The 13,518-nt window shown below is 45.8% G+C and overlaps 2 protein-coding genes across 3 annotated transcripts in view; one reads left to right on the forward strand and one right to left on the reverse strand.

The window, feature by feature from the left end:
- The window catches only part of HSPBAP1 (HSPB1 associated protein 1), a 60,733-nt gene extending 54,423 nt beyond the window's left edge, over positions 1 to 6,310 (reverse strand). For both annotated transcript variants that reach the window (XM_065413479.1, XM_065413478.1), the window contains exon 1: positions 6,198 to 6,310. In XM_065413479.1, the coding sequence (XP_065269551.1) occupies positions 6,198 to 6,234 (37 nt within the window). In that variant the 5' untranslated portion in view covers positions 6,235 to 6,310. The remainder of the gene's footprint in view (positions 1 to 6,197) is intronic.
- A 790-nt stretch (positions 6,311 to 7,100) lies between these two features.
- The window catches only part of SLC49A4 (solute carrier family 49 member 4), a 126,852-nt gene continuing 120,434 nt past the window's right edge, over positions 7,101 to 13,518 (forward strand). The window contains exon 1 of the mRNA XM_065413480.1: positions 7,101 to 7,458. Within this exon, the coding sequence (XP_065269552.1) occupies positions 7,101 to 7,458 (358 nt within the window). The remainder of the gene's footprint in view (positions 7,459 to 13,518) is intronic.

The following is a 13,518-nucleotide window of genomic DNA, read 5'->3' on the forward strand; positions in this document are numbered from 1 at the left end:
GGAAAATCTAAAGTGGTCTGGATGCCTTTTTTGAGAAGCTCAACCTTACGGGCTTGTCTACACAGTGGAAATGCTTGCAGCAGCTAGTGTGCACTACCCTGTGTGGACACTCCTACAGCACAGTAAGAGTGCCTTTGTGCATTGTAGCTTAATGCACTTCAGAAACACATTAAGCAAAACACCCCAGGGCACTCTCAGTGCTCAGTAAGGGTGTCCACACGGGGAGTTAGTGCAAAGCCGCTAGCATGCTTTAAATTCTCACTCTAGCTTACTGTGCACTAACTTCACTGAGTAGACAAACCCTAACTGTGCATTTTCTGGGGTCTGAATGTTTGGGGGTTGGTTGTTAAATAACATTCTTGAAAAATAATACGCATTCAGATCAGTGACGTGCCTTCAAGCTTCACTGCACCTGAACCAATTTTGGGTGTGTGGGAATAGCAAATTGGTCTCAGGTGCTTGTCAGTTCTTGTCTAACTAAGCTGGCTTCAATCAAAAATACCAATGTAAATTATTTTTATTTATAATGAACTTCACACTGACTATCAGAAACCTGCAAATGTACAGAGATCTTGAATATTTTAGAAAATCCCTAGTACCCTCTCCAAAACAAACAAGACTCCCATAAAAACCACAAACAAAACCAATCAAAGATATTATGATATAAACAGGATTATATGCACAGCAATGCACTTTTCCAAATTTTTGTACAGTGAATTTTAAGACATATATAGTAGCAGGCATTGTGAATTGCCTTTACATGAAAGACTGGAGCAGTTTCAAAAGAACATCTCCCTACTTCATGTTTGCAGTGTTGTTGTAGCTGTGTCGGTCCCAGGATAATAGAGAGACAAGGTGGGTGAGGTAATATATTTTATTGGACCAACTTCTGTTGATGAAAGAGACAAGCTTTCAAGCTACACGGAGCTCTTCTTCAGGTCTGGAAAAGGTACTCAGAGTGTCACAGCTAAATACTAGGTGGAACAGATTGCTTAGTATACTATAGCATATTCTTTTATGCCTTCAAAAGACAAGCCTGGGAGCTCAAATTCATAACTTTTCTAGACACAAAAAATCATGGTCTTAATAAAGACACTGGATTTATCGCTATTAGAACAATCTGTAAGCCACTAACTCCCCTTTTTGTCCTATGACTGCAGGGGTGTGATCAGGCCATTTCATCTTAAATGGTCCTTAAAATGTGTGTGAACTACTGACACTAAACAATCTGTTCCACCTTGTATTTAGCTGTGACAGTCTGAGGGCTAGTCTACACTTGAAGCGCTATATCGGTGCAGCTGTGCCGCTGTAGCATGTCTGGTGAAGACACTCTATGCTGATGAGAGAGAGCTCTCCCATTGGCATAATAAATCCACTTCCAAGGGAGACTCTCCTGCTGACATAGCGCTGTCCACTCCAGCACCTAGGACGGTGTAACTTACGTCACTTGGGGGTGTCTTATTCACACCCCTGAGTGACATAAGTTGTACTGAAGTAAGTGGTAGTGTAGACCTGGCTTGAGAATCTTTCCTATACCTGAAGAAGAGCTCCTTATAGCTCAAAAGCTTGTCTCTTTCACTAACAGAAGTTGGTCCAATAAAAGATATTACCTCACCTACCTTGTCTCTCTCAACTTCATAACAGAAGTCTAACCCTTCATGACCAAATTCTTTGCTACTACATTAAAAAAACAAAAACAAACAAAACCCCCCATAAAACTCTACTTGTGTAAGTCTTAGGAGTCAAAAAATCTTCATATTTGTCTGAATACACATTTAGCTGATCTGATGATATTCAAGTTTCTAGGTTACATTATAATGAGCTTAAAGCATGCAGAGATTTCCACACCCAAATATACAAATGTCAGTTATGAGAATGGGAAAAATGCCATCATATGGAGGAAAGAGTGATATTAGCATATTTAGAGAAGTGTTATATCCATGAGTGAAATAATGCAATCAGTTAGCTGCCAGATAATTTGATTTCCAACAGTTTATCAACAATGCAATGCTCCTTTACATTAACAAATTTAAATGGTATGAAATCCTGTAAACAAGAAAAATTCATGTGACATGTTAGACTGTGTTAATTAAATAGCTAGAAAAGGTCATGCCACCACTGGAATATCTGCATATTTGTTATAGTGCTATGAAATATGGTGGAATGATTTCAAATAAAATTAAAATAAATCATTTTAATCATATGAAATCAATAGTAAATAAAGATAGCTTTACATTATCTATTTTAATATCTGCTGCTCATTTTTTGTTATGGTTGCTGTTTCTTGCTTAAAATATATCAGTTCTTACTGGTCAGTATGCGTGTCAAAATATACTCCAAAACAGTCAGACGATGAGAAGGCTTGAATTAATTAGTGAACATTTATTGTATTAATTATTCCACATATATTCAGAGCCTTCCTTTTTACACTATGGTAAAAACAGGGGAGTATTGTATTTACTTATTAGACCAGTGATTCTCAGACTGAGGCTTGGGAGCTGCAGGAGACATATTAAAGAGTCACTTGCAACTCTTTGCAGCACATGATATTAAAACACAGTGATTTAATTATTAACCAATTTAAGTTATTAGCCAATCGGGATGCTTTTACTATGTTATTAACCAATTGTAGAATCCTTGGTCAGTCATTTTGCTGTGAGAATATTATAAATATAAAAATATTAAATGAAACAATGAATTCACAATACTGTGGCTCTTTTGGGTAATGTTGATCGCTAATTTGGCTCCAGAATGACAGAGGTCTGAGTATCACTGTACTAAACATTAAAGAGCACTGAAAAGTCACACTTCTGAATGAATTATATTTTCTACTCATTAGTGTAATAAAAAACACCTAGGATTACTATAACTGAAAAAGGTTAGAGGGGGGGAAAAATCTCTTTTTCCCCCCTCTTTGTTTATCTTTTGCATTTGACAGCACGTTATCATTGGCACTACTTTAATGAGTCAGTGAAATTACAGTAGCAGTGTAGTTATACTAGATTGCAAGATCTCTGGGGCACGGCTGTAATATAGTGAGGTGTTAGTGTTTGTAAAGCACCTCGCACTATGAGGCACTGATCTTGGTTGATACCTCTAGGCACTACTTAATTGAGCCAGGCCTGAATTTGGACTGATCTAGTTTTGCTGCCATTTCACATTAAGGTTCATATCTATTTACTCTCTGCTATTATCCATATGTCTCCTATTAAATAATTGTGTGTGAATTATATTTTCCCAGGTGAACTAGCCTGAATTTGTCTAGACAGAATCTCATTTTCTTATTTTTTGCCCATATTTCTAATTATTTAGGTTGGTATAAATTTTCTTCAATCCACCCTGGTGCTTGTAATTCCTAGTTTAGGCCCCAATCCTGAAATCAGACCTGCATGGGCATACCATTATGCCAGTGCCCATAGTCTTTCATGGGACTCCATAAGGGCATAAGGATCCACCTGCACAGATCCAATTGCAGAATTAGGGGTTAAGTATCATTTGAATTTCATTGATGTGCTGCTTAGATGTATTAGTGAGATAAATTCTGGTGCACCCTACTACCCAGCTTACCCCAATTCAACATACTGCCATTTATCAATTAAATTTCCAATCATTGCGACAGAACTGAAGCCAATCTGAAATAAATAATTTTTCAGAGAAACTGGAATACTGTGCAGCATAAGCCATTAATTTTATGATAATTGCATGTGGTAAACAGAGTCTATTACCTATTGATATCTATGGCATAATGAACTGAATATATTCTTCAATTTATTCAAATGATAATAGTTTATAATGAGCTTAGCTCATGTGACAGATGACTGTAAATTCATCTGAGGTTTTTAAAAAAAGTAAATCCATATCATAACATTCAATGGGGATTTAATTTTTTTTATTTAGACCACCATTGTTATAAAACAATACTAGCAGCCTATAAGGGTAGTTTACATTTGGTGGAACTGTGCCCATCCAAGTCCTATCTAGCAGTCACCAGCAGAAACCAGATCTCTTTCCCACCTCTTTGTTTCCTTTTGCGTTAAAGAAAAAAAGTAACAAGTGGATGACCTGTCACAATACCTCACCATCTTTTATAGCATCTCAAAAGCAAATTTAATCCTGGATCCTGCAATTGGATCTGTATAGGTGAATCACAAGGAGTCTCATTTAAGTCAGGGAGAGGTGATATCAGATCAGAGAGATTTATGCAAAGTACATATAATGAGGTTGCTTGTACTAGTAAGATACCCATACATACTGAGGAGGTTCCTTTAAAGATTATATGTGTTTCAGGCATGGGAGTGTGGGTCATTGTTGAGGGAAATGTGGACTTTGAGTGGGGATCTGAAGGAGCAGAAGGAAGATGCATGATGCACAACATCCCAAGGGCCAGTGGAAGATTAGTCAGAGGAATTTACAGAAGGATACAAGGGGTGAGTGGAGAGAGAGAATAAGATTTAATCTATAATTTGTAATGCTGGAAAACAGCAAATAGAAAAACAGAATTTATTTTAAAAATACAATGAATTTAAATCTTAACTTGGAAATATGAAGTGGATACTCATGTGGGCAAGTTAATGTTACTACGAGAACTTTAACTTCTGTGTTTCCTGACATTTTATAGCCTTAATGCGTTTAATGTCATTGGGCTGTTAATTTCCTACTTTTGTTGTTAGTTTTTCTTCCCCTTTTTAAAATCAAAGGGCATGGCTACACTTGCAGATGTAGAGCGCTGTGAGTTAAACCCGCCTTCGTAGAGCGCAGTAGGGAAAGCGCTGCAGTCTGTCCACACTGACAGCTGCTTGCAAACTGGCATGGCCACATTTGCGGCACTTGCAGCGGCATTGGGAGCGGTGCATTATAGGCAGCTATCTCAGCATGCAAGTGACTGCAACGTGCTTTTCAAATGGGGGGTGGTGGAGTGTGACAGGGAGTGTGTTGTGTGTATTTGGGGGGAGAGAGAGTGGGCTTTTGGGGGGCTGAGAGCATGTCAGCATGCTGTCTTGTAAGTTCAGACAGCAGCAGACCCTCCCTCCCCCCTGCCTCTCTCTCTCACACACATCATTCCACACTAATCTGTCTCAGAGCACACTTATCTGTCTCGGAGCAGATAAGCAGCCAACTTGCAGAAACAGAGCTTTCAAACGGCATATCCGAATTCCAACAGTGATTCAAAACAATGAGAAGAGTGGCCACTTGACTTAAGGGAATTAAGGGACGTTTCCAGAGGCTGATCAGAGCGCAGTAATGCAACACCTTGTCCACACTAGCGCTGTGGCGCTCCAGCGGGGTGCAGCAAATGTTATTCCACTTGCCAAGGTGGAGTACCAGCAGCGCTGTAGCCGTGGAGTCAGAGCGCTTTACGTGCCTTGCCAGTGTGGATGGGTAGTGAGCTAGTGCCCCCGGGGCTCCTTTACTGTGCTGTAACTCGCAAGTGTAGCCAAGCCCTAAGTAGTAATGACTTGCCAGAGGCACGAATGTAAAGGACCATACACATGACACATTAACAGCCTTGTCAGCACCCGAAGAAGAGGGCTGTAGCCCACGAAAGCTTATGCTCTAATAAATTTGTTAGTCTCTAAGGTGCCACAAGTACGCCTGTTCTTTTTGCGGATACAGACTAACACGGCTGCTACTCTGAAACTTGTCAGCACCAGTAACCTTTGTAGATGTAATTCCTCAGGGGTACAGCTCCAGCGGTGTTAGGAACGGTGGATGCAGTACAGCAGACAGGACTCCCCGCAGGAGGCAAAACCTGTCTACACCTCAGCTTCCACTGCTGGCTACCCCCAGCTGAAGCAGGGCTGAGTTTGCTAGTGCAGAGGAATGCACGTCTTGGAGACCTGCTAGCACGGAGGTACTTACCGGAACTGAACTCATGCCTTGAGGTTAAGGGAGGCCAGACTGTGAGGTGCTGGGAGCAAACCGTGCGTGTGCACACGTGTTCAGGCAGCGAGGGAGGGAGCCGCTAAGGCGCCAGCGCCCCGTCTGCAAAGAGGGTGTTGAAGACCCAACCAGGCACTTCACACTTGCCCAAGCTCTGGGGGCCAGGTCAGAGCCCGGACAACGGGCTGCGATCTAAGGCCATGACAGAACAAGGCAGCCAGCGCGCTCTGCGAGCGGGGCAGGCTGCGAGAAAGCCGCACCCTTGCCCGGCTGTACACCCACCGCAGCACACACGTCAGCCGGCCGGGGCCACCTACCGGGCAGCGGGGGGTCCAGGGCTGCGGCCTCTGCCATGCTCCCGCCGGGTGTTCGGGCAGAGCACCAGAGGGGTGGGGATAGGGGGCAAACATGCCCGGCTCACGCTTTGTCCGTCACCAGCAGCCCCGCCCCCTCCGATCACGTGAGAGCAGCGGAACCCTCACGTGGGTTTGTTTGTGTGCGGAGGAGCCGGGCGCTGTGGTCACGCGCTCGCTGACCCGTCCTGGGGGCTCCGGCCAGCAGCGGGGGTTGGTCGGGGTGGGGCAGCTCTAGCATAGCTCAGTACACAATGGAGAACCCCGGCCAAGGGCCTTTCAGGCTCCTTGCCCCCGAGCGGCTCCAGATGAGGGAGTCCAGGGAGTGACCGTGGGGGGGGGCTCTGACTGAGGGAGACCCCCCCACCCCCAGGGAGTGACCGTTGGGGGGGCTCTGACTGAGGGAGACCCCCCCACCCCGACGGAGTGACCGTTGGGGGGGGGCTCTGACTGAGGGAGACCCCCCACCCCCAGGGAGTGACCGTTGGGGGGGCTCTGACTGAGGGAGACCCCCCCACCCCGAGGGAGTGACCGTTGGGGGGGCTCTGACTGAGGGAGACCCCCCACCCCCAGGAAGTGACCGAGGGGGGGGGGGGTTCTGACTGAGGGAGTGACCGTTTGGGGGCGGCTCTGACTGGAAGTAGAGTGGGTGGGAGGGAAGGCGCCGGCTCGTGGGCAGGGCCGCCCGGCTCGCGCATGCGGCTGGGCAGGGCCCGGCAGAGGCGCTGTGATTGTGAGTTTGGCGTCGTTTCCCCAGACCCCTCCCCGATGCCCTAGCAGGACCCGGGCCCCTCAACCGCCCCGAGAGCTGCTGGCCCCGAGCCCGTCCTGGCCGCCCGGAGGCAGGTCCCTCGCCGCCCCCCGCAGATGGGTCTAGGCTGGAGCAGCGCGGAGGAGCGGGAGTCCCTGCTACCACCGCAGCCCCGGGGGGCGGCGGGGGGTCCCGTTGTGCCCCAGCTTCGGCGGGGCCTTACCCCGGCGGCGGCGGCGGCGCCCCGGCTGGTGCCGGTACTGGGCCGGGTTTACGGGCGGCGCTGGCTCGTGCTGCTGGTCTTCTCGCTGCTGGGCTTCGCGCAGGGCCTGGTGTGGAACAGTTGGGGCCCCATCCAGAACTCGGCCCGCCTGGCCTTCGGCTTCTCCAGCTGGGACATCGCCTTGCTCGTCTTGTGGGGCCCAATCGGCTTCCTGCCCTGCTTCGCCTTCATGTGGCTCATGGATAAAAGAGGTAAGAGTGGGGGGGTCAGAGGCTCTGGACATTCTGCAGGGGGTCTGGAGCTGTCGTGGGGTGGGTGGCAAAGGGTTCCCATGGCAAAAGGCTTTCTGGCAGGCACGGGCTGCCATTGAACCCTGGGGCACTGGTGGGGCAAGCGGACTCCCATGGCGGCGTGTCGGACGCAGACGGTATAAGGGGGGCTGGGGCTGCAAGGAGTTTTCATAAAATCTCTGTTCTCCTTATCCCGCTCTCCCCATTCATATTTGTCACGTTCCCTGCTCACCCCATCCCCATCAGCACCTCTTCTCAGCTCTTCTTTCTCCCCCTCGCCATTCCCTTTTCTCTCTAGGGGTCACATGAGGACTCTGACGTACTTCTGTGTGTTTGTTGTTTTTCCTTTGGTTGGGTTTCATTTTTGGATGGCTGTGGTTTGGAGCTAAACCATATATTAAGATTTCTTTGTTCCCATAAATATATAATACTACTACTACCTACCTATTACGTAGTGCTTTTCATCTGTAGATCTCATTATAACTAACCCATTTCCATTTGTGCTGAGTTGTCTGTCAAGATTGCTTGAATGAGGAAATATCTTAAAGATGAAATGAATGATATTTTAAATATATAATTGAAGCAAATGCACAGCAGAAGTCATTCACTACAAAGGATGTTTAAAAACTGTCTTAACAATACCTTTACAATTTGGGGTGGGAAATTCCCTAAATCCCCTTAATCTCAAAACCTGTAGGTAAGGATGTAGAGAAGGTTTAGTGTTTCTAACATGTCCATTTGAAGTATTGGGTTAATCTTTGAGACCATTCTAGGATCAATGTGAGGCTTGCATAATAAAAGTTCCTGAAAATAGGAAAATGTTATTACAAATTGGAGCATTTGGGGCAGTTGCAGTGCCTTGAAAAACTTTACATTCATTTTTTAAAATGGACTAGTTGTCAAGTTTGTGATATCTTTTTAACCAACCTTTGAGGAAATTTAAGATAATTTCTGAAGTTGTGAATTTAGATTATAAACTTTTTGAGGATTGTTTTCTTACCTGTATTTAAAGTAGTACACTTTGTGTGCAAAAAGTCTAATATCTACAGCGAGTTTGTGCAAGGCCTGTTAAGAACATGAGCACTCCCACTGAAGTGAATTGAGGTTACTCATGGATAAAGTTGAGCATACGTATGTTTGCAGGATTGAGGCTTTTATCTCTACTTATTTCATTTATTCTAGGGATTAACTGTTTGCTTATCTGGAGGAAAGGGAAAACAATAACTAAGTAATTATTATGTCAATCGAAAGTGCAAGGAGAAGACACAGCAAGTCTATTTTTGAACATAATGCAGGCCTATGCCTTTTAATTTTCCTGACATATTCAAATACTGGAGCTCAGCAGTCATCAAGTGGAATGTTATGGTGTTTCACCTGACAATTAGCATTTCATCTATATCTTTTTTTTATTAAAGTTGATGAACTGGAGAATCTTTCTTGAATGTTAAATGCACTACTATTGTGGTCCTGACCTACAAACCTGCATATCAGCACATTTTGTTCATGGTAAGAGGCATCAGGAGTAGCATCACATATGATAGGATAATAGATGGCTTTTTCTTTTGCTGCAAGAATGGCCTTTTCCCGCTTTTACCACATAATTCAATAAACTCATTCTGACTCTCTCATGGGAGGTAATGTACCTGTCCTTGCGTTGTTCTATCCTCTATCTGCTTCTGTTTACTCTAGCCAAATGGCCCTGAGTTATGTTGTCATGATCTAGTAACTCAAGAGTTCCAAGAAAGTTGCCGTTGTATGGATCATCAATCAGACTATCTCCTTGAAATGCTATGCCTTTTGAAGCAAGATGTAAGATAACATCTAAATTTTTTTCCAGTATTGCTGTCCATCTTGTAGCTTTTGTTAATATTCGTTTTTGGATCTTACAGTGTGTTCCCCATCCACATCACAACACCTACTCTGATTCCTTCTACTGGCAGTAGTGGGTTTTATGGTCTATGCTCTTTTTATGTTCAGGAAGTTTGATGTAGGTTGAGACATTTTTTCATAGCTGGAGAATACTCTTCACTTTTTGCCAACGTACTGCATTGTTTGTTTGTCCTCCCCCTCAGAAAATAGTCAACATGGGAAGCAGTACAGTGCTTGGTGGGGAGCCCTTCAAACAAGCCAATGTCTTGTAATCTTTTCTCTATTGTTGGAAGTCTTACATTTGAGAAGAAATTCAGGAAAATTATGGCTATCAACATCTTTTGGCACAGACTTCACCAGTGTCTGCATTTCTTTTAAATTCAGTACACCAGATAGAACAATTTTTTGATTAATAGAATCTGTAATGTGTTTTGGCCACAATCGTGAATCAGTTAAAAAAGAATGAATTAGTAAATAGAAGCAGGAGAGATTAGTGCTGCACTTGCAAATCTTCCTCTGAGCTTGGTGGTGATAGACTCTTTGAAAGTCATTAGATTGGAACCATATGATTCATCTGCCTGCTTTCATTCATCAATTTCCACGGTCTCTATATTGAAATCACCTTCACCTTGCTGTTTGTGTTCATCCAGTTCCCCAGTTTGTGCATTGCTTGAACCAGACTGTTGAGAGGTCTTGTCTGTTTGGAAAAATTGGAGGATTTACTGTTGTCCATTAGCCAGAAACTTGAGGAGTTTAAAGAAAAGAAGCTATCTGATTTGTATTTACAGCCAGACATGTCAGTATGGCACATATATGAATAATACACCAGTGACAAATGCCCTCTAAGCACTCTGGAGGTACTGTACCCTGTCCCTGTGATCTTGTCTCAGCCCTTCTAGACACCCCGGAGGACCAGCTCAATGTTCCATCTCTGGGATCGGTTATTAACTCTCAGACCTTCTAGGCTGTAAAGTTTTGGGGATCAGCCAGACCAACAAAGGGTTCTGTTACTTTCTGCCTTGTAACTTCGGGTGCTTTAATGCTATGCTGCTATGGCTCAAAGCCCTGACACCAGTTGCCAGCCTACAAGCATAAAAGTCTCACCCTGGCTTCTGTCAGCGTAGTTACGCCTTGCAGGGGGACCACAAGAGCGCTTCTGGTTCTGAGTCTCCCCAAATCTTTCTATCTTGAAATCTTAACTACCAGGAATTTGAACTTTTCCCCTCTGGTTCGTTACGTCTGAGTGAGTGAAACCTGCCTCTGTTATCAGTATGCTTTGGGGTACACACTCCATGCAGTGTGCACACCAGAGACCTGCTTGGGATAAAGACAAAACAAAATTATTTAATAGAATAATCATAGATTCAGAGATGAAATAGTAAGGAAAATCAAACGCATACAAGTTACACAGAAAATAAACATAAAGATGCAACTTCAGGCTTCACCCTTCTATATTGTAGCCTCTGAACCATTTCCCAGCATGTCCTCTGTTGTCAGCGCCTGGATGCTAGCCCTCAGTTTCTGGATGTCCTTCACTTCAAACCCCTTCTCCTTTAAGGGTTTTCAGTTTTTCTTTCTCTCAGACTATGGTGATTTTCAGGGTGGGGGAAATTCCTTTCTCTTAGGCCCTGTCTACACTGGCAAGTTTCTGCACAGTAAAGCAGCTTTCTGCGCTGTAACTCCCGAGGTGTACACACTGCCAAGCCACGTAGTGTGCAGAATCTACGCAGTTGTGGCACTGTAAAAAAACCACCCCAATGAGAGGCGAACAGCTTTCTGCGCCAGGGCTACAGCGCTGTGGTGCCACTGTAGACACCGTGGTCGATTACAGCGCTGCGATTGGCCTCCGGGAGGTGTCCCACAATGCCTGTTCTCACCTCTCTGGTCATCGGTTTGAACTCTACTGCCCTGCCCTCAGTTGACCAACCATGATCTCCACCCCTTAAATTCCTTTGGAATTTTGAAAGTTCCCTTCCTGTTTGCTCAGTGATGCGTGCAGTGGTCTCAGTGCATCTTTCCAGGTTGCCATGCCTGCTTCACTCACCAGGCGATCACCTGCTTGGAGCAATGCTGAGCTGCTGGACCTCATCAGCATTTGGGGAGAGGAGGCTGTCCAGTCCCAGCTGCGCTTCAGCCGTAGGAATTATCATACCTACAGACAGATTTCATGATGCATGACCGAAAGGGGCCATGACCGGGACACATTGCAGTGCAGGGTCAAAGTGAAGGAGCTGCGGAACGTTTACCACAATGCGCGGGAGGCAAACCGCTGTTTCGGTGCTGTGCCCGCAAGCTGCCGGTTCTACAAAGAGCTGAATGCGATACTCTGCGGTGACCCCACCTCCACTGCGAAAACCACTGTGGATATTTCGGTAGCTTGTGTGCTACTCGAAAGTGGACCGAGCCAGGAGGAGGAAATCTTGAACGAGGAGGGGGAGGGGGACCCAGAGGCAGATGATGACTCGGAGGTCAGAGATGCATGCAGCCAGGAGCTCTTTTCTACCCCGGAGGAGGCTAGCCAGTCACAGCTGTCAGATGTTGGCAAAGCACGAACAGGAGAGGAGGCCCCTGGTAAGTGGATTTGATTTTGGGAATCGCTGAAGTGAGTTGTTGGGGGAAGGAGGGTTGCAGAAAACAGGCTTGTCTCTCACCACATGTCTACTCTGAGTGGCGGAACAGGCTGTTGATTGACTCCCTCACTTCACGTGGATCTCCCTCAGAGATCTCCAGGAAACTCTCGTGGAGATACTTGGCAATCCGCTGCTGCAGGTTCTTCGGCAGAACTGCTTTGTTTCTTGCACTGTTAACAGTAACTTTCCCACGCCAGTGTGTCGTCACGGAGGGGGGACAACATTGCTGCCCACAGGCAAGCCGCATAGAGGCCAGGGCGGAAGTCACAATCTTGGAGAAGACCCTCCCTTGATTCCCTACTCACCCTCAGCAGCGAGATATCTTCTATAATGATCACGTCCTGTGGAAAGTGTGGGGACAGGAATGATTATCAGCCCCCCCTTCCATAATTGTAGCTCTCCCCAAGAGCCATGTGCCCAGTTACAGCAGGGTCTGGGAAGAGTGATTTACCCTGCCCCTGCAGCTACTCACCATTTTGGGGATCTTGTGGCTCATGTGTGTTTGCATGAGGTCAGCCAGTTAGTGACAGGTGTGTGAGTACTGGATGTGTTTTAAATCGTTGAATCATTGTTGTCTGCAGAACAATACTGCTTCTGTAAAATGTTGCGTTTAAACTTCACAGAGATGACCTTGGGAGCCCAGCCTCCCTCTTTATCGGCGGCTGAACAGCTGTGCAGAATTAGAAAGCGTCCAAGAAGAACTAAGGAGGACTTTCTGCGTGATGTTATGATGCACTCCGCCACCAAGAAACCGGAATGGAAGGAGTGGCAGGACAGCGAGAAGAGGGACCAAAAGGAGAACGTGGCACGCTGGAATGAAGCCACAGAGTGGCTCTTAAAGGTTATGGAGCGCCAAGCGGACACACTCCAGGCGATACTAGCTCTGCAAACTGAGCAGCTCCGCGCCCGCACCCCCCTTCAGCTGCTGTCGCAAAACTCTTCCCATGGTCCCCCCAGACACCGTCAACACACTCTCAACCTCCTGGCTCCAGTCTGTACCCGCGGCATTCCAGTCCTCCCCCCTCACAGTCCAGCACTCCGGACTCCCACTACCCACTGCACTCAACACCCATCCCTCTGCAGTTTGGCCCTGCTGAAGCACAGTGCCCGCTGCATTGTACTCCGAAGGAGAAGGTTGGATATGATCCCTGGACATACACAAATCTTTAGCTGTCCCAGGACGACGACTCCTCCTGGGACCTTCCCTTCCCTCATCCCCCTCACTGCTGGTTTTTTTTTTTTTTGTTTTACTCTCTTCTCTGTTGTTTCTTAATAAAAGAATTGTGTTGGTTTGAAAGCAATCTTTATTCTATTAATTGAAAGCAAAAAGAGCCCTGCAAAGCAACATACAATTATGTTTAAACCCACATATTGCATCATCTGCACCAATCACCTAGCATTGCACTCCCGAGCATAGCAACAAATATTAGTGGCTTTCAGCTTCAAATTGCTGCCTCAAGGCATCCCTGATCCTTATGGCTTCACTCTGCACCCCTCTAATAGCCCAGGTCTCTGGCTGTTC

Source organism: Emys orbicularis, chromosome 11 (genome assembly GCF_028017835.1).
Source record: "Emys orbicularis isolate rEmyOrb1 chromosome 11, rEmyOrb1.hap1, whole genome shotgun sequence".
In the NCBI taxonomy this organism is placed as follows: Eukaryota; Metazoa; Chordata; order Testudines; family Emydidae; genus Emys; species Emys orbicularis.